The sequence below is a fragment of the Artibeus jamaicensis genome, unplaced genomic scaffold (assembly GCF_021234435.1).
Source record: "Artibeus jamaicensis isolate MK-2021 breed Jamaican fruit bat unplaced genomic scaffold, CSHL_Jam_final scaffold_1031, whole genome shotgun sequence".
Taxonomy (NCBI): domain Eukaryota; kingdom Metazoa; phylum Chordata; class Mammalia; order Chiroptera; family Phyllostomidae; genus Artibeus; species Artibeus jamaicensis.
In genome coordinates this window covers 1022748-1044065 of record NW_026522026.1, presented here as the reverse complement: position 1 = coordinate 1044065, position 21318 = coordinate 1022748, and the positions used below count along the sequence as shown (strand labels likewise).

General features: G+C 39.8%; 1 protein-coding gene across 13 annotated transcripts in view; it reads right to left on the bottom strand.

The window, feature by feature from the left end:
• The window catches only part of RUFY3 (RUN and FYVE domain containing 3), a 70820-nt gene continuing 49502 nt past the window's right edge, over window positions 1-21318 (bottom strand). For 5 of the 13 annotated variants that reach the window (XM_053655658.1, XM_037148617.2, XM_037148620.2 and 2 more), the window contains 11 exons: window positions 20039-20108; window positions 17246-17338; window positions 15366-15449; window positions 13470-13637; window positions 12882-12979; window positions 8686-8805; window positions 7686-7785; window positions 5971-6035; window positions 4385-4412; window positions 3109-3177; window positions 1-1351 (listed from right to left, as the gene is read on the bottom strand). In XM_053655658.1, the coding sequence (XP_053511633.1) occupies window positions 1208-1351; window positions 3109-3177; window positions 4385-4412; window positions 5971-6035; window positions 7686-7785; window positions 8686-8805; window positions 12882-12979; window positions 13470-13637; window positions 15366-15449; window positions 17246-17338; window positions 20039-20108 (1039 nt within the window). In that variant the 3' untranslated portion in view covers window positions 1-1207. The other 8 variants (XM_053655665.1, XM_037148624.2, XM_053655666.1 and 5 more) reach the window with 6 other exon arrangements.

Below are 21318 nucleotides of genomic sequence, written 5' to 3'. Positions count from 1 at the left end.
TAGAATTATTAAACTTTATTTTTCCTTAGTACTCTTAAAACTCAGCTTCACCAAGTAACAAGCCGGACTTCCGAAACAACAACTCTTCCCCAGGCTGCAACCCTTCTGCCCTGGTTCCTGATGTCCCCACCCCAGAAGTCTACCCCGGTTACAGAACCCTATCTTCTGAGGTTCTATTGGGAATCAAAGAATCTAGACGCACGTCACAATAAAAACAGCACACACCGTTTCTTTCCTACCCTCCCTAAGAGCTCTTCCCTCTTTCACCCCGGGAGGACTTGCTGCTGAGAGATGTCTGGGTACCGTAGTTTCCAAGAAGCATGTCTACCAGTTCTGAGTCTTGGCTCAAAGCAAAGGATCCCTTAGTCAAGAAAGAATTTAACAAATATTCTGAGTTCACTGTTCTCTGCCATGGACATAAAATTGTTTTACTTTAAACCTGCTTTAGCTCTGCTTTCAATACTCCCTATTTACAAAGTCAAATCCCATCTTTAAAACTAACAATTTGCATAATGACTTGGAGAGGCGGGAGGGCGGGGAGGAGAGTCGGCTGGTTTTGTCTTAGGAGGCTCTGAAAAGAGCGGGTACTTACTTTTCAAGTCATTAAGGGGAAACAAAGCAAATGTTCCTCTACCTTGTTCTGATAATGAAAACACCTGCAGGCCAGGGCCAGAAATTCTAGTCCTGAACCTATAATATATTACAACATTGTTTTAAGTACATTCAGAATTTATATTACTCTTTACTTTCTTTTCCCTGAGTTTGGGTTCACAGTTTGGTAGAGATACTTTAAAGAGGTAGTAAGTGGGGCTGAAGAGCAAACAATGTTTATATCTAGCAGCACTTGGGAAAATAAGTAATGTCTGTCATTTTGATCTTAATGAACCTTTATCTTTCCCCCTTTAATCTACAAATAGAGGAAGATGATCATTTTCCTTTTTGTTGTCTAAGAACCCTCTCTTCTAATTCTATCTATCCAGAATTACCACTATTCACAAAAAGGAATAGCCCTTCCGAAGACATGCTATGAAATGAACCCTTCAAAGTGGGGTAGTTTAGATTTAGAAGAGAGAGGCTCAACTAGTAACTTTTATTTAAAGCATTTCTATCAACTTTTAGTTGATTCTAAGGTCTGGACTCTAGGGAATCCTGGCATCTGGCACAGGCAGAGACATCCTGGTCCAGGGCTTGCCTCCAGCCTCACGATTCACGAGGGGCTGGTGGAGTACTGCTTCATCAGATGCTCGTGACAGGGATTGCAGACTCGCTCAGGCTTGATACTTGAAGGAAGAGGCAGTTCGTTTGTTGAACAGGCATTACAGAAGTTTCCTCTGCAGTTCTTACAGACATTCTGCAAGGACAGAGGAGGTTAGGTGGGGACTAGAAGGGAGAGGGATGCATGGGATATAAAAGACCAAACACTGTAAATGCTCAATGTCTAATCAAGTATTGCCTGAACGTTTGTTATGCACCAGAAAGTTATCTGACCAAGCACAACTTCTGCCTGCAAAGAAGCTCACAGTCTGGTTCTTAGATTTAAGTGAAGCAGTGCTACAGAATTAAAAAAGAACAAAAGTACTTCTTTATCTTGGAATACATACTTTTATTCACTATATCACTGTTAGGTAGGCTAATTCTAAAAGCAGTTGGCAAGTATGCAAGCATACTAAAGTAAGGCAGGCAGTGACACGGCAATGGATTGGGTAGCAGCCTAAGATTAAAAAATGTGCTGGGTGTGAACTTGAAAGTATAATCTGATACACTGATGTGCTCAATGCTTTCCCGTGATGCTCCACAAGCATAGCCTGTGGGACATCAGTGCAGGAGAAGTGCAGCTTCCTGCATCCTGTTTATAGGGTCATTAGTCTCTTTATTACTCATTTTAAATCTTCAGAGGCCAAGCAGTGGGGCAGCCTGACGGTCATTACAGCAGTGTCACTGGCAAGACTGTGGGAGGGTGGTTCGTACAAAGCTTGAAGATAGGAGCTTTGTGAAGGTTGAAGGTTGTGAAGAACAATGTTCCCTACGATAATGCTGCTTTCTAAGAATTCATCTTCCTGAGGGTGCAGGGGAGTTTAAGGGGACACTTTTATCTGAAAGCCTGGAGGAATTCTCCTCTGACATTGTTACTTCACATGGGTTAGAAGAGATGGACCAGAAGTAGAATAGCGGTTTCTTCTATATTTCTATAACCACAACTTCCAGTCCTCTAAAGGCAGTTCGTCTTTATCTAGTTCTGCAAATTTAAGAGTAGGCCGTACTATAATTTTGTTAAAATTCGGCAAGATCACAAATAGTGGCAGGCAGGTTATAGTCCAGAATTTGGGCGAGTTTCCTTCTCTCTTCCGAGCACTTGTTTCACACGGTCACCTGTCCGTGACATTTCTTGAGACTCTACTAGGAACCGAACACCGAATGAGACGCAGGGGCAGGGGCACGAACGAGGTGCTGGTCTGGCTGTCTCACTCTTGCCTGCTCTAGGATGACAGACTGGGAAGGGGGTCAGGCAGACACCCGTGAGGATCTGAGGGGGAACTGGTGCTTTTGTTCTGAAGAGAGCTCACGTCCCTCTGAGGCTGTTTCCCCAGATAACGCGAAGAACTCCTCCCGAACCTGTCTCATCCAAGCAGGACAGACCACTGGACGGAGTGTGGATGTCGGAGCCAAAGTCAGCTTGCATCCGGGCCTCGCCACTTACTGCTTAAGTAACTTTGGGAAATGCACCTGGCGTCTTTGAGTCCACACTTCTCATCTAGAAAACGATGGCACGGAGGACACAAGCTTTACAAGGACAAGGACTCAGTCTACACTCTGTCCATCACTCTCTCTCCTGCACATGGAATAGCACATTCCACACAGTAGGGGCTCAAGAAATGTTTATTTATACATTTATGCTTGTGTTAAATTGCTTTAGTTGTTTACATTTATTTTAATGGGGATTTGCCGACATGACTTAACAGGACCGAAAAAAATAGGTACACAAATGCCTGTTCCCTTTGCTTTACGCCACTCTCCGCGGTCTCCACAGGGAAGTCCCTATGACTGGGAGGGGACGGTGGCATCGAGGCCATCCCTGTGCAGGACCCGCTCACTGCCCACCACCATTACCTTTGTCGTGCCGCCACCTTCCTGGCACAGCTGACACACCTGTGGCCCTTCAGCGAGCAGCAGCCGACCCTACGCCACACAGCGAGCTGGTTAGTTTCTCTACGCCTCAGAAATATGAGTTTCAGAACACACGTTTTTAGTTACAAAATCAATACAAACACACTGCGACCACCTGGAAACTAGTAAGTGCCACACAGTCCCAACACCACATCAATACAACGCTGATAATACCATCACGGGCCTCGGTGCTCCCTTAACTTTCCTAATAAAGTAACATGTGATTTTACTTATATGAAGAAAATGCAAGTATACAAGTGTAAAGAGTGAGAGAAAAAAATCCCATCCCTCCTGCCTTACTCCACCATCACGAGTGGGAAGGACACCCTGGCTGGTGTGGCTCAGTGGATTGAGCACCAGCCTGCAAACCAAAGGGTTGCCGGTTCGATTCCCAGTCAGGGCACATGCCTGGGTTGTGGGCCAGGTCCCCACTTGGGGATTCTTGAGAGGCTGCTGATCCCTATTTCTTTCCCTCTCTTTCCTCCTCTCTCTAAAAGTATATAAATAAAATATTTTTAAAAAAAGAATGGAAAGGAGTGGGCTTCATTTTACACAGCAATAAATTAATGACAGGGGTGCCTCAGAGGCATTTATCATCCTTCTCATTGGGTTGTCACACACTATTTATTTGCAAGGTGTTTTAGAATCATTTATGTCTGCTTATTCCTAAGTGACTGAAAAGTATTTTTTTCTCTTCCTTTTCTTTTTAAATGTCATTTTTTAGAGAGAGGGGAACGCAGGGAGAAAAACATCATTTGGTCACCTCTTACATGCCCCCAACCGGGCGGGGGGGGGGGAGCATGGCCAGCACCCAGGCACGTGCCCTGACTGGGAACCAAACCAGTGACCTTTTGGTTCACAGACCACTGCCCAGCCCAGTGAGCCACACCAGCCAGGGTTCTTTCCATTTGATACAAGGAAAATTAAGGGAAAGGGAAGGTACGGTGAGCTCTCTCAGGTCCAATTTCTTAGGTGTCAAAGAGAATTTCAAATAAGTGGTGAGAACCGTTGTCCACTTAGTCCACTGCCCAAAGCTGTGCTGCCCCCAGTGAGCACTGCCCAGTGAGTACAGCGAACACATGTGCAGTCAGGACGTGGTCGTGAGGCCGGGGCGCAGCGGCCCCAATGCATCGCCCGCCTCCCCTGCTGCCTGTGTACAGCCAGGCACAGCACGGCCAACCCCACAACTGAGACAAGACTTTTCAGGAGACTCGGTTACCTGTTCATCCACAGGGTGAGACTGCAGCCTAGAATGGAAAATGAAAACCAGTAAAAACAGCAACTTAGTATATGTTTACTCATATCATTTCAAAAGCACAAAAAACCGCAATACCATGGTTCTTTTACGTTGTTGGAACCAGTATGATCACTAATCTTGACCTCTACGGAGAGGAAATTTTGGTTGTTAAACCTATTACTAGAATCTGATCCTTGATCTACAGTACTGTTCCTGTTTAAAAATAGATTTGGGCCCTGGCTGCTGTAGCTCAGTGGATTGAGCACGGGCCTGCGAACCAAAGGATCGAGGTTCAATTCCCAGTCAGGGCACGTGCCTGGGTTGCAGGCCAGTTCCCAGCAGGGGACCCATGAGAGGCAACCATACATTGATGTTTCCCTCTCTCCTTCCCTTCCCCTCTAAAGATAAATAAATAAAATAAAATAAATAGATTTGGAGTTATGTTTCCTTTTTACAACCCAGCAAATAGCATTTACTTCTCCAAACCTGTAAAACTCTAAACGGCCAATGCCAAGTCTTTCTATTTGATATTACAGAAATCTATTCATTATGTCAAGTATGAGTCCCCTGTCCCTAATAATGTCAAAGTGTGAACTTCAGCAAATCAGTCAGGAAAAGAAATGAATGGGACTGCCACAGGAACACCCATTCAGGGAGGGGTACTTCACTAGACCCCGGTGAGCTACCTTGGATTTTCCTAACTTGACATAGAACTTAAGAGGACAGCAAGGTTACTTTCCGTTCTAGAGAAAATGTGTCACAGAGCTACAGTGGTTACAGTTCACTCTGGTTGAGTGGCAGTGTGACCACCAGTATGACCTGTTTTCCGCTCTTCCTCGGGCCAGCAGTTCCGAGGTCTGCCTATTCATCCATCCATCCACATCCCCTGACCCCTGGCATCCACACTCCATGGTGCTGCCTTTCCCAGGATGTCAAATAGCTGAACCTCCTTTTTCTCTTTTTAATGCAGTGGCGCTGTGTCGTATTTTGTCATGTGTCTACCTGCTAGAATAACGGTCAGTTTCCTTGAAACGATCCTCTGCTCCTCATCATAGTGAACAAATCAGATGAACACTTAAGAAAAAGGAATAAAGTTCAACTGTTTGAGACCCTAAGAGAACAAAAATAAGGCAATTAGAGGATTTCCTAGAAACCCAGCTGCCTTTGACTTAGCTCGTAGGTGGGGATAAGTCACACTCAGGAGCACTTCAGTCCCTAAGAAATGCTGTGACTTGTGCTTCATTTTCTTTATCTCTGTGATGCCAAGCAGAGATTAGAAATAATCTTTTCAGTGATACTTTGAATTTGGGGATTAACTAGGGAAGAATCAGAGGACAGCACGGGTCACCCTTCTTGTTTCTGAAACGGATTAAATGGGTTTGGTTTAATGTGCTCCAATACTTATTTATTATTTATTCACTTCCTCTTCAAAAGGTCTTTCTAGAATATCAATATTATGAGTTGGTATCCAGTCTTGTGTCATTGCCAATGTATATCAAAAGCTCCCTCTTTTTTCCCACCACCCCAAAATGACTTTGTGTCTTAATTAATACTTTATTAACAAACACCTGTGGCTTTCTTCCAGGGGCTTTTTTAGTTTAACATTTTCCTCTTGAATTTTGTGCTTCCCATCCTGCCAAAAGAAAACAGCCCAGTTTACTGATTATTCAGAATGCTACACAGTGATGATGCTGCAATATATTTTTTCTTAGCTTGGGTATAAAGCTAAGCAGCATATTTTGTTTAAGGGAAGGAATTTAACTTTTAAGATTTTTTCCTCATTCTTTGCTCTAAGTAGTTTTTTTTAAACAGATTATTCTATAGAGTTTGCTACAAATTATTTTCAGAGTAGACAGTTTCTTTAATTTTTTGAGATTCAAATGAAATTCAGAATGTTACTTGTAAAGTGGACACAAGGTCTCAGTTACTTCTTAGACCTGTCAGCTGGGCTCTGGGAAACCAGTGACATCAAGCAGGGCCACAGCCAGAGGGCTGTGTGATCCGCTGCACACGCAATGCTGTGACCTCTACAGCCTACACAACTCAAGGAGCTTTCTTCTCTGAAGGACCAATACAGAGTTCCAAACAGCACTGCTTCCTGTGCTCTGAGGTCCTGCCAGTTCTTACAAATTCTTTGTTGCACACACTCTGCTTCCTGCCTTGAACTGCTGCCTATCAGCCTCCAAAAGTAGAATGTGTGTTCTTAGACCACTTAAGGATCAAGGAGAGGCAGTCAACGTGGTGTTTACCCTGTGGGAAACTGTACTGTGGGGCAACTCCAGATTGAGAAACCGGAGGCCTCACTGGAAAGACAGGGTGAGCACCAGGCCATGATTTTAGTAAATCTCGACAATCCTTTGTAAGTACATTTTATGTTTGCTAAACTGAAATAATAAAGACAGCAGGCCACATAGTGGTCCTTTGTGAGCTTTAAGTCAGTTGTAAGGAGTACTATATAATAAATTTCCATTCATTGTTCTTTCCTACTCTCCAGCAAATCAGCAGCACACTCTCCACAAATTTTAAATAAGCAGCTTATAAATTTGTTCTGCTTTGTTACATATAAATATATAAGAAACATAATTTTTCCCCATGTTTGTCTTTCATAGCAAAAATATTTTACACTTTCATACTTTATTATTCAAAGGGGCTGGCTCTTGTTTTCTGGGTCCCAGAGATGATCTTACCCAGGGTCAGCTCCCACACCCCCTCAGGCGCCGAAGGTCCCGCCCTCAGACTGCTCTGCAGAAACTTCTATTCTGCCTGCGAGCTAGTGAAACCACCCTGCACGACAACTGTCCCTCCCCCAAGCTTAGTTCCGCCTTTCGCCAATTTACCCAAAAGAAGTCCCTTGAATATGCTAAAACTGAAATCATCAGGATTCTGAAAAAGGTGTCCAGATGTAAACACTCATTTAAGACAATTCTGTTAAAGGAGAATTCAGGCTTGGAGAGGCTTTACTATACCCCATTACTAAGAATATTAGCTAGCAGAAGTGCAAGAAACATACTGTTAAGATACCAAAATAACCTTACTTAAAAAATTAAAAAGCATAATAGGGTCACTGGAAAGCACAGTTATTAATTCCCTTGATTCCACAAGAAATCAAGTCAGAGCATCTGGGAGGGAGGGGGGGGAGTGGGGGTGGGGAGGAGGGGGGTCCGGCTCCCAGGTGCTGACTCCAGCTCTAGCCTGGAGCATGGGTTCCGTGAGAGGGAATTTTCTGACCATCAAGGTTGCCTCTAAGTAGTAAATAAATGAACAAGGCAGTAGCAGTTATTACCGTTTTGGGTTCTGGCTTCTGGAAGTCCCTTCCTGGGATGCTCCTGTTGTTTTGTGACCTTCTCTCTCTTTCTTGTTTTAGTTCTAACTCGAGCTGGTTCCTGGGATAGGTGGGAGAGGAAACGGATGAACATCTAGATTTCTGCACTCATTCTATAAAGAACCCTTTTCTTCAAGTTTAAGAATTACATTCTTGATTAATACAAAGTTACCATATATATGGAAAACTAAGTCTTAAAGTAGTAAAATACAATATAATAAAGCCAGTAACACTAAAATGCATACATATAACATACTTAGTCTTTAGTCTTAGACTAAGAATGTACTTTAGGAGCTCCCAGTGCCGGAGGGTCACCACCAAACGTCAGTATTTAACATGAACTCTTAATGAAGAATTGTGGTGAACTGAATGAAATTAATAGTAGGATTTATTGTAACTGAAAGACAGTAGTTACAAATTTTCAACAAGCTACAGTATGAAAGCACTAATACTGGAGTCCCATTTCGTATTAATTGTCTCTGTACAGCTACAGTGTTCAATCCCCAGTTACACTTTCAACAACCAGTGTCTTTAGCACTCTGTGCTTTTATATCTATCCAATGACCAAGTTCTACCTGTGTGAAGTCAGTGGCTTTACCACAGTATAGTCCCGTTTGAGAAATAATATGTAAGAATGGGTTTAGGGCTTGGAGTCAGTGAGAGACAGGTTTTTAAATTAGAATGTATTAAGGATTAAAAAAATAGTTGTATTGGTTATTAATTCTCTTACTCTTTCCTACATATATGTATCTGGGGCCTTGGGTTCTAACTTCCTATTTCTTTGACTGCAAAGGACACTGACAAACTGTTAGGAATGTCAATGCATATGAAGTTTTCTGAAGTGTAATTTCAGACAAAGGACACTGCAAACACAGCAGGGGCCGGATCAGGGGAGCCCTCCTGTGCTGTCGGCCTCAGAACTACCGCCGCCCACCCCGCCAGCTCCAGCCGCCCGCTTCACCGCTGCCTGGTGAGCTCCTCCACTTCCAGCTGCAGGCTGTTGATCTTGTCTCCGAAGTCCTGCTTGAAGAGCCGGTTGTCCAGTTCAGCAGACTGGCGGTCTCGCTCAGCCTGGCGTAATCTGGATGTGAGCCATATGAACTTGTGATAAAAACAAAAGCCATGGTGGGGAGGAAGACCAAGTTCACAACACAAAATAAAACCCAAGGAGGAAGGCACAGAGAGACACTGAGAGGAAAAAAAAATATTGCAGGACATGGGAAGAAATTATGGGGAAAAAGATGGAAAAGAAAGAAATTCTAAAGAAAAGCAAGATGAAGGTGAACCAGGCAGAGGAAAAGTGATTTTCCATTTTTTTTTTATTCTAGTACTACAGTTTACAGCCATTAGATGATTAACAACAAAACATCACTTTTTAGAAAATCCATATCCAAAGCCAACCTTAAGCACACAGTAATTAAAGTCAAATCCACGTTTTTTTTTGTTTTTATTTTCTAATTAGTTTGGAAAACCAATTGGTTCTTTCTATTTCTGTTTTATACAAATAACTGGAACTTGTAGATGGGCAACTACCTTTTTATATATATGGAATTAGAATATTTTTCTGGCCCCTCCCCTAAACCACCAATTGTATTAAATCACTGGACATTATACATCAATCCTTACCCAGGCTTTGGGTTATTATACTAGGAGAAGCCTTCGTTAGAGTTTGGCCATATCTTTCCTTTTCTTTTCCTACCCAGTGGTGTGTGAGTAGTGGACAAACATTCAGCATAGGCCTGTATAAGATTCCTGACCATAATCTCTGGGAGATTCTGATGAACACTTTCTTCTGTATTTCCTATCATTTTGCACCTATTTAAAGAAGCATGTGCCAAGAGGCGAAACATCCAGGGCTCTATAAAGTAGAATATGGAAGCATGCTATATGTCATCTTTAAAATGTTTTTGTGTGTGTGTGTGTGTTTGAGCACTCCTTCTAAATGCTCATAGAAAAGGCAAGTCACCACAACACATTGATGAAGATAAAAATAGGTGCAAAAGTATAAGTAAAATAAGTTGAAGAGCAGAAGATCTTCCATGAGATTGGTTACGTACTTGCTCTTTGACTTGACTTTGGTTCAAGTCTGCAAGGACCTATCAAAGCATACATGAAATCTATCTTATTCATTTAATTCCAGTTTTTCCAATAAGGTACAGAATTTCAGGAGCAGGAAGCAAAGGGGTTACCTTTGTCCCAACCTAAGCAGCTGAAATGCTGCAAATAATACCAGAATGAAAAAAGAGGAAAAGAAATTGCCACGACTTTTTGAAGAAATAAAGGCTTATGTAAAGCCTGTCTCCCCAACTCGAAAGTCATTTTTTTAAAACTATGTTATCTATAGGATTAGTTATAATGTAAAGCCTAGAAAGGGTTAAACCTGTGGTCACTTAGGAGAAAGAAGCCCTATTAATTACTGTTTGCAGATATCTATTAGGAATCTTTATTCTTAGACTAAATAATAATAAAGAATATTTACCATTTATCTATATCCTACTCTGGAATAGTTTCCTAATAATTAGATTGTTAGCTTCCTAGAAACTTTAGCAAACCCCCATTTAAACAAAAAGTGACAGAAACTCTTAAGAGGTTAATAGCATGGAATGACAGGTAGGAAACCATCACTCATGTCGATACCTTATCTACTTTACTCCAAAAGGAAAAGCAGGACAGATTTGAAAAATGTGTGGTGTATTTGTTTTAGTAAGACGTGTTTTTATGAAAACTGTTCTCTCTGAACTGCCTAAACAGGACATAGAACTGCAGAAAAATGGCAGAGGTAGAAGGTGACAAACATCAGGAGGGCTTTCCCAAGCTTGCACATCATTATGTTACCATAAGCTACCTAACCACTAACTTTATTTCTATGTACTTTAAAGAAATGTAAGGATGCTGTTTTTCCACCCCCAAAGTCACTAAGGCAAAAAAAGTTGCAAGCAATCTTGGTTACTGAGAATAGAACTGTAGTGAAAGACTAAGTACTTATTCTGGCTTGGGGATTAAACCTATATAACAAAAGTGAAAAGGGGTCAGGTCATGGCCTAAGAGACACAGAAGTACTTTAGAAGAGTCCAAGTCCATATGGTCGTCACCTTTAGTTCACTACATCGCAAGGGCAGAACAGGCTCGCTGACACAGACAATGCAGCTGGGGCCCGACAGGGACTGGGTTGGAAAGGCATCAATAACATATGTACAAAGCTTCGATTCCCTAGGTTTCTTTTTTAAATGGAATAGTTATTTATTGGTCAACTCAGAAGTAATTTTGCAAAGTTTATTTGGCATTTAATTAAGAACTTATACTAAATTTTCTAACTCTGAGGAGAAAATAAAGAAGAAAAAACACAGCCTATACATCAGACTGTTTGTTTTTAAGTCCAACAAATTCAAGTCAATTTTTGGTGATGTTTTATATAAATCAGAGCCTAAATGTAACAGATTTCAGATTTCTTCCTCTTACAATCAAATGACATCAGACTTGCGAGGTGACCCATTGCAAAATGCCTAATGATGTTGTTTTGGGATCAGTTTATTTGCTACACTATTTAAGGTCTTTGCCTGTTTCACCAAATCCTTTTCACTAAATTAATAAAATAAAAATAAAAATAAAAATGGAGTGAAAGGGGAATGAGAAAATGGATAAACAGGAAAGACAAAAATAGCAAGAGAATAAGTCAGCTTAATACTTGAGGAGATGTCATTATTTTAATTCTGTCTGCTTTAAATGAGAAGTTAAAAAACCATTGAAAAATAATTTGATGTACTTCAAATATACAATTCTGAACACTAAAATTAATTTGTCGAGTCACAAACACATAATTGCTTATAAATGAGCACTGAGATAACTTCCTGAATAGACCAATACCTTTTTATTTAAAATCAGCCAAAGCAGAAGTTTTGAGCCTATTTATTAATTTACACATAAATTTTGAGTTAACATCAATATTCAGTGCCATTCAGAATGCTTCCTGGTTAAGAATCATCTGAATAAAATAAGTCATCCATTCATTCATGCACCTACTAAATGAATGTCTTGTAAATTCAAGGCGCTGATCCAGTGAGGGAACTTAAGAAATTAGTTAACTAACCTTAAGGAGTTCACACTATCATCAGAAGATCTGATGCATACATCAAGGGTATAAGGTAAGGCAGAAAGGAGAGGTGCTATAAGCAGTATGGGTAGGTATGGATATAAGGCCAGGGGAATTCCAACAAGGGCAGCTTGGCAGATTCTTTTCATCTGGGAATAGGTATCAGGGGACTCTGGGTAGGGAGCATTTGATCCTGAATACAAAAAAATGTATCTGAAGAGCAAGGAAGTGGGGAGAGAAAGGGCATTTCCAATTGGTGGAACTACTAGGGAAAAAAATGGACGGGAAAAATGGGAAGCATGTCTGGGGACCAGTAAGTAGTTTAGTCATGCACAAGTGCAAGAAGGGTCATCAGTGGGTGTAAAGGTGGCAACAGATCCGGGCAACACGAATGACCAACGGTGTTATGGCTCATTTAAGCTGGAAGTCTCAGCCATTTCTCTTGGCACCAGGATGACCCTGGTGGTTTTAGACCAAAAGTGAAACAGAAAAGTAGCAGAGGCTTTATTTTGTGAATGGTAGGTACTGGTGGGATACAGCTTGTCAGAGGATGAAAATGCAAGACTGGTCTCCAGATGGAGGACTGAGCTGGACACAGACATGTCTGAGTCATGGGCAGGAGGTTAACAGTGGAAGCAATAGAACTGTTTAGGAGGAAGGGAAAAGGGGGGTTAAAGTTATTAGAAGGGCTCTCAGTAGCCCTACATCACCTTGCACTAAAGTATTCAAAGACTTTGGTGATGAACAGTAACAGAATCGCAAATCTATTTGAAAGTCCTGCCATCCTTGTTAAGTATCCATCCCCTAACACATGACACTGAAATGTGATTTGACTGATAGGGTTAGAGGTCTGTTGTTCAGAGCAGTTGTGAAAGGCTGATGTTTCTTAAAAACGTTTTCAGCAACATCTTAGGAAACAAAAAAATTGGATCAGCTTTCTTTCTACCAGCATGCCTGATGTTAGGCTGGGAGAATTTCACATATTTTCTGTTTGCTGAATACGTAGTACATTCTCTTCCTTCCAGCACTGAAGGCCCAAATGCTTCACTAAAGAAACAGCACTTTACCTTTGTTCCAGTTGTTTAATGGTAGCAGCCATCTGATTGGTCTTCTCTTCCAAGCGACTGTTTAGTTCACTTTTCTGTTTCATTCCTAAGTCTGAACTCTGTTATAAAACAAAATTATGAGTGATATATATACAGCATAAAATCCTGAAATAAATCACACATGCCTTTTGAACCTAATGGTAAGTGGGAAATAGGGAAATAGAAATTCTCATATACTTGGGAGTCAGTTAATTCCCAAGTATAAAAAAAACAAAAAGCAACATTTCGAATTCATAGTTATATGCAGCTTTTGCACAAAAATCAACATCAGAAGGTTCATCAATTCAGCATATTCTGGTACAAAAGCAATGGAATACATAATTCACTTGGCAGGTTAGGCTGCAGCATAGAAATTATCTTGTAGGATAAAAAAGACCCCCTTTTCCCACTACAATTTGAAAAGTAGTCATAGCAATGGTCAGATTCCTAAAGTCGTTTACAGGTGGCTAGCCTCAAAATGAGATGCGACTCTTTCTTCTTGTATTTATTTAAAGTGTGACTCTAGACAACACGAGGGACAGAGGAAAGCCCCGAGCCAATTTCCTCTACCTGAAGCTTAAAGGCAAGTTCATGCTTGAGAGCCCTGAGATCGTCCAGCTGCTGCCGCAGACACACCAGGGCATCCTGCTTCTCACAGACGTCCTTCTCCAGCATCTTCATGGCCAATTCCATCTCCTGTCTCATGCTGATCTGGATCTCCAGCTCTTTTTCAACATCCTGCCCCCAAAGACAAATAAACTGCTTACTCTCTCTCCCCATCTAAGAACAAACCATAAAATTCCACAGGAAAAGGTAGACCAAATTCTCAGATCTGAATATTCTGGTAAAGTAGCTATAAGCTATCATTCAATGCAGAGACATTCACAACAATAATAATTGGGATAATTACAATAACATTTACTCAATAATATACAAATATGAAGAGCTCAGTAGGTCAAATATCATGCTATTTAATGTGTAAAATATGCACATACCTGGGGTACTTCATCAGATATTAAGAAAACTGAGGTCAAGTTATTTATTTATTTATTTATTTATTTGTTGTTCAAGTACAGTTGTCTCCATTTTTCCCCTTCCACTCCCCTGATATCAATTCTTATTATAGGAATACATATAATAATTATAGGCAAAATGTTAATTGTCAACTTTAATAAACTAACAAAATATTACTTGTTAATTGCTAAATGAGACAGTTCCAGCCGTCTTTAATTTGGTTGATGTTGACATACTCAAGAGCCCAAGAAACCCAAAAGATACTTTGGGTCCCTAGGGTAACATTTTGATTACTGAGAAGTAGTCAATATGGCTAACTGAATTTTTATATTCACTTAACATGAACCCCCTTTTTGTTTCCACCATTACCACCGCAACATTACCTGGATGACGAAAGATACAGACACCCCTGCTCTGCAGTCAGGCTATGATGCCCAGGGCACACCTAGGACCTTGCCTACTTGCTTGGCTTCTTTCCAATTATTTTTTTGGAATAAAAAAATAATTGAATACAAGGATGTGGGAATTTGTGTGTCAAATTTTTAGCATATGCTGCTTAACGGAGGCACTGCTCTGAACATGGTTAGCATGACAGAAAATGAATCAGACTGCTTCTTATAAAGCCAACATATATTATTTGTAGAAGCTTCCTTATGGAAGGTATTTTGAGACCGAATTCACAAATGCACAGAAGGAAAACAAAATTTCAAGGATGTAAAAACAAATATTTTTTTCCTCTGAAAATGGGAAATTCCGTTCCATGCACTATTAGCTTGTGATCATTTTTAGTAGGAGTTGGGCCACCCTTCATTTTCAGCCGCCTCCCTGTGCTGAGAGACACGGCTGGTGCCCTCCAGCGAGTCACACCAACTGAATCCCAGGAGCAGTCCCCGCACTTGTACCAGGGGTCTGTTCATTACTAATGCTTAGATGAAGTTTAATGCAAGGATGCTACTCCTCACTATACATTCTTATACATTTTTCCCCTTAAAACTATTTTAAGTCTAATATTGATGACACATTTTTCTATTTATATATAATTCAGAAATAACATCTAAAGAGTACAATTGTACATTAATGATTTTTAGTAATGAGAAGAGATGCCCCCTCCAAGGAGACATATCAGAAACTTTGCAGGAGGGAGGACTGAGGTGGGGAGGGGCAGTCCATAGTTTTAAAAGTAGGTTCCATACATATAATGCTTTTGCAATACAACCTATGAAAGCAAAAAAAAAAAAGGGGGCAAAATCCTATTGGCTGTTGAGAATACTCAGAAAATGCACTATGAAAGCATTTTAGGGAACTGGGTTAATTAAGAGTAAGAAGCAGTTTTACAGGATCCATAAAAATGTGTCAGGACACTGTTGCTGTTCCTGACTGTAAGGTAGAACCCCTGAGTAGGCTGTCACACTTCAATGTGCCCCGAGCTGGCAGGATGTAAGCAAAGCTTACCAGTCGTAACTGTGTTTCCTCCTTTAAATGCTTTCTTGCTTCACTTAGTGCTTGCCCTTCTGAAGTTCTGTCTTGCTTAGGACCCTTGGGAAAAAAAAAACACAACAGTACATTTTAAGAATTTAAAGAATCTATATAGCCCTGGTTGGTGTGGCTCAGTGGACTGAGTACCAGTCTGTGAACTGAAAGGTTGTTGGTTTGATTCTCAGTCATGGCACATGCCTGGGCTGCAGGCCAAGTCCCCAGTAGGGGGTGCACGAGAAGCAACCACACACTGATGTTTCTCTCTCTTCTTCCTTTCCCCTCTGTCTAAAAGCAAACAACTAAAATCTTTAAAAAAATGAAGACCTATACAGTTAGCTAACACTGGCATTGCTATTTATTAAAGAAAAATGATTCTACCTAAGCAGGTATAACAATGAGTGAAGGCAACAAAGAAACTGAAGAGGTTTAGTAAATTAAAAATTCTTAAGCTGAACTGGGGATTTTTTGCCATTTTGTTTAAAGTCTTTAGTTAGTTTACCAAATCAAGTAGTAGAGGTCTTAAAAACCAGTCTCTAAAAACAAAGTAGCATTCACTGTCAACTATGAATTGGGCCAAAAATTCAAATGGTAATATATTCCTTCTCTAGAGATCTGACCTCTGGTCTCTCCAACCATCAAGAGATATCACAGCTAAAAATAAGGAGGTCATCAGAAAATTCTTCTGAGTGGTCACAGTTGTTTTCACAAACTTCACACATTAAAGTCAAAATTTATTCATAGAAAACTACTTTGGTCCCCACTCAGCCTGGTTACTTACTCTTTAGGAGCCATTTAAAAAATTTATTTATATATTTTTATTCTACCTGAGAACAAGGTCATTGATTTTAGAGAGAGGGGAAGGGAGGGACAGGGAGAGAAACATTGATGCAAGAGAGAAACAATGACTGTCTCTTGTACTCACCCCAGCCGGGGACCAAACCCACAACCCAGGTGTGTGCCCTGACCGGGATCGAAACCACGACCCAACAGCACTCCAACCAAATGAGCTTCACGGGCCAAGGGTAGGGACCATTTTAACAACTGGGTGTCTGGATTCTTAAGTCACAGCATGTTATAAGCATGAGGATAAACAGGAACAGGAAAACCTTTCTAAAGAAAGCAATACTAACAGCAGTAAGAAGAGATGCCAGCAAAGTCATAAAAGGCGGATAATAACACCCACAGCCATCTGGGAATATTTTAAGTACAGGTGCTAGAAGCTCTATGACTTTCAATAGCTCCTTAAAGTAGCACCACTATAATTTAGTATAGAATTGCTAATGTTGATAATTATGATCTTCAGTCATCAAAAAGAGCCAAAGTGTTACATTATATCCTCCACTTAAGAAGGCTTAGAAATGGACAATATATAAAAGGTTTATAAACTATCTGTTTAGGCATATATAAAAACTTTGGTACTTTAATGGATTAAGTTCTCTAGAAAATCAGTTTATATAGTAACTCATTCCCAGTGGTATCAGATAAACACTTCTTATGAAATAGTAAAAGTGTCTAAAATAATGACACATTTAATATAATGAAAAATTAAAAAAAATTTTACACTTAAATACGGTACCATTCATTAGTACATAAAAACAAGAAACTGAATTAGACTGCTTCTTGAAGTCTCTGAACAGATGGAGATGGTGGTGAACGCAAGGAGCATCTGGAGGAGAAGGGACACCTCCCTCCCACAGCCTCCAGTGCTCCCTAGGTTTCGAGTGAAGTCCGAGTAAAAACAGTCTGCTTGATACATGCGAATGCTCTCTGCTTCCTCACAGGCCCTCAGCAGCTCCCCCTGCTGCCAATGCACACACACCCTCTCGGGATTATTTTATCAACCCAGTAAGATTAACCTTTCTATTGGATTCCAGTATGTAGGAGCTTTCCTCCTTAACTCGTTCCATTTCTTCTTGCAAGGTAATAATCCTGTTGTTTGCAACTGCAAGCTGTTGATGAAATTAGAAAAAAAAATCCTTTATTTTGCTTTCAGTAGCACAGGACAGGATAATTCGTGATCTGCTAAAACATAGTTTTCAGGCTTAGATATTCTTAGAAGCAAAGAAAGCTACTTATAACCCCCTAAAAGTGTTCTTATAGGGAACTTAAGAGAAATATTTTGAAAGTAGGTTAGATACAAATTTAAAATATCTCCTTCTGCTGCTTTTTGTGTAATTTTTTTTAGTACCAAAATGTTAACTTAAGATCACTTACCTTAAAGGGTATCCTCATGGATAACTTGTAATTATATTTAGTTAAAAGACCTATTTCTAAAATGTTTAAGAGGTCACTTCATGAGTTGGGACTCATCTTATGAACCCTCCATAAGACTTTTTATAGATGATTTTTAAGAGTGAAGAAATGAACTCCTACATTCTCACTCTAAAAGGTGCCATTAAGCACCAAAGAGAGTTTTCATTTCAGAACCTAAAGTGAATAAGGTAATGTTATTAGCAGAAGACTGCTAAGGAGAAATGCTGATATCCCCATTCCACAGGAGGGAAAAGTAAAGTGGAAACACCTCTTCCTTCCCACTGACCTTCACTCCCCACAGAGAATGTGAAGGTGCCTAAATGAGGCTGGGAATAGACTGAGCAGACAGACGCCTCTCAGTCAGGCTAGGCTCCCTTTTCATCACCTCTTCACCAGCAGTGGGTGCAGGTTCTGCTTGCTTCCTGTTCCACTGTGTAAGGACAGAGGAGCTAGGGCTCAGGCAAGCTTTCTACAGGCAAGTGTGGAAGCCCATTTCTCTGTCTGCTCCATGGGCCTGATGGTATATGAAGTAACTCTGATAGATCCAAGTGCACTCTCAGACAGCATCTTCCAAGACTTCAGCATCAGAGTGAGTATTAAGAAATGGTGACTGCAGATCGAAATGGGCTTTCTAAATCCTCTGTACTCTGTACAACAACAGAGTAGGTATTTATATCTTCATTGTTTAGTTCTCTTTCTGTTATATTGGTTCAGAACTCAGGAAGAGAAAAGGGTCTGTTTTTCAATTTTTAAAACTCATCCTCTTAAATCCAAAAGAGAAAATGCAGCCCTCATTAACTTTATTTGCTCTTTCAAAAGCTTACACACAATGCTTACCTATCTCTAAAAGTTCCAAGTTTAAAGAAAATGAATCTTCTTGGTAAATGAAATGTCAATGAATGAGTAAATTAACATTTTTTAGTAAAAAAAAATCTAGGTCTGGAGGGTAATCTTGTGACTGAGGGAATAAAATGAACAACTATACAAGTAACTGAGTGCTTGGGAGGTGTCAGGCACTGGTCTAGGCCCTTACGTGTTAAATCATTTAATTAGCACAAAAATTGTATTGTTCTTGTCTCCATTTTACAGGTAAGTAAAACAAGGAACAGAGGTGTAAGTAAGTAATTGGCCCAGGACTAAAGGCAGAGTTGGGACATGAACCCAAGCAGTTCTGCTCTTGAGAACATGCTCAACTGCTATGCCCCATTGCCTCATATTATCTAATAGCAGTAGAATCACAGTACACAACTTCAGTGCAGAATATTCTGAAAGCTTTGTGGGATCAAGTTCTAAGGTTCGTATCCATAAAGTAAAGTTTTAATATAAGAATCTATGCTCAGAAATGAAGCCCACAGAGCTGAGTATTAAAGGTGTCTTTTTTTTAATTGAATTAAGTGGGGTGACATTGGTTCACAAAACCGTGCAGCTGTCAAGTGTACCAGTCAACAAAACATCATCTGCACGCTGCATCATGAATTAGGAAGGTGTTTTAAAGTTACAACGATGTTAATGTTTGTTCCAGAAAAAAGATTAAATGGCGTTTCCTAGCAGGTATTTTAATTTGGTTTTATTTATCCCACTGTATGTAACAGAATAGTTAGAAATAGAGAAGATAGTCTCTACCACCTGGAAAAATTTATTTAAGGTTTTTAATAAAAACATCTAATGCTAGTGATAGAGTATGTAGCTTACACTTTGGTAGGTTAGAAAAAATATGTTAATCAGAAGTAGAACATGAAGTTATTTCTCTCTTCTTATTTTAGGAAATGTCCTAAGAGTATTCACATATATATTCTTTCAGATCTTTAGAGTAATTGTGAGGCTGCAAGAGGAAGTATAAATACCCTCATCTGTCAGCAAGGGAACTGGACCTTAGGAAGTCAAGTGACAGACTTGCTCAACAGCACATGACATCTGCCATGTCATGTAAGCAGGGACTACTGGTCTTCTGACCAGAGTTCTTTATCTTTTCTACCCACCACCCCAAGGAGAAAATAAGGCCTTCACAGACCTTATTTCCTGTGAAGGCCTTATTTTCCAATCTGGCACACATAAATCTTTGTCTAGCTCTAGCACATCAGTAGTACCTAAAATGTTTGTTGAGTGAATACATGATGCATATCATGCTATATGCTAAACATTAACTCTAGGTTAGCTCAGAAAAAAAATGTAAGAACCAAGTATTTGATCAGCCTATGTTCTAGGCCTGCATAGTCCAACTGGATAACTGCGACCTCTGAGATAAGGCAGCCATTCCTAGTCAGAACAAGGAGTTATGACCTACAGCAGATATTATCGGAAAAGTCAAGTCTTTTATTTCTAAGGCTCCAGAGAAATTACTTCCCACTAATGCACATTACGAAATTCTGTAAGTCAATCAAGGAGTTTCCACTTACTTCCTCTGTCAGTTTGGTGTTGGATTTTTCTAATGCATCCACTTTCGCCTGAAGGTTGTTTACAGTAGCACTATCAAGAGAAGAAAAAAAATAATGGTCTCTTTTGAGAAACAGAACAATTGCCTATAATTCCCTTTTAAACACCCATCATACTTTCATTCATTGTAATATGCATGATTTTTGATAGACTTGCAAACTCTAAGATAACTCACAAGGGGATGTCTGTCTTGGCAGCACATCATTGGCACTGAAGTTTGCACTTAATAAGAAAGTGTTGAATAAAATAAAAGAGCAAATGCGCTATACAGTAAACCTGAAGGCTTACTTATATGAGTTACAGATATAATAACAGGCTACATGGATTAAGTGCTTGCCACACAACAAACACTATTCTAAATAACTTTACCGAGTTATTTCATTTATTCCTTTCAACAATGCTAGGCATTAGATATCCCCAATTAAAAGAAACTCAGGTATGAAAAGAGTAAAATAATATTGTGCTTATAGTTCATTGTCAATTGTAACCTTATCTTTGCTTGATTAACATCTCCATAGTTCACTGTAGTCATTATTAGTTGTTGGTCCCCAGAGAATGTACTTAAATTGTTCTTGAGTTTTCTAGCTGGAACCAAGATGGCAATTTAAATTTTGACGTAATCATGTTATGGTCTTTAGTTAAATTAAAATAATTATCTTTCACAGGAAAACTATAAATAAGATATAATAGACATATTAAATTCTTCTTAATTATTTGAGTCTTTTCAGAGTATCAGTGTGCTTCAGAATACCAATAAATTTTGGATAGTTCTCCTCAGGAGAGATTATTTCATGCTCTGGACAGTTCTGAAAAATCCTTGATGAGTACTTAGTAAATTAATGATAGTGGTAGTGATAGTGAAGAGAGGGTAAATTAATACTATTAATCCAATGTGTAAATGAGAAATGCAAGGGACCAATGATATATGATTAATCTAAAGGAACTAAGGCAATGAGGGGTTTACCCAAGATTAGTCCTGAAATATGTGTCTAGATCTATTGAACCCAGAGGGCCACCTATTTCAATGGTAAATAATAGGCCCTTGAATAATGTTATTTCTTTCAATACTGTCTTGTTATAATGTTCATGAGATGCTGTAGGAACTTAACTCCTGTTTATATCAATTAGCCTATAGTAAAACTGGTTTCATTATATGTTGTTTTGTTTAAAGATGCAGACACTACTGACAATGTTAAATGAGGACTTACTGTATGTCACATATTTAAGAAACTTTACCGCCTTT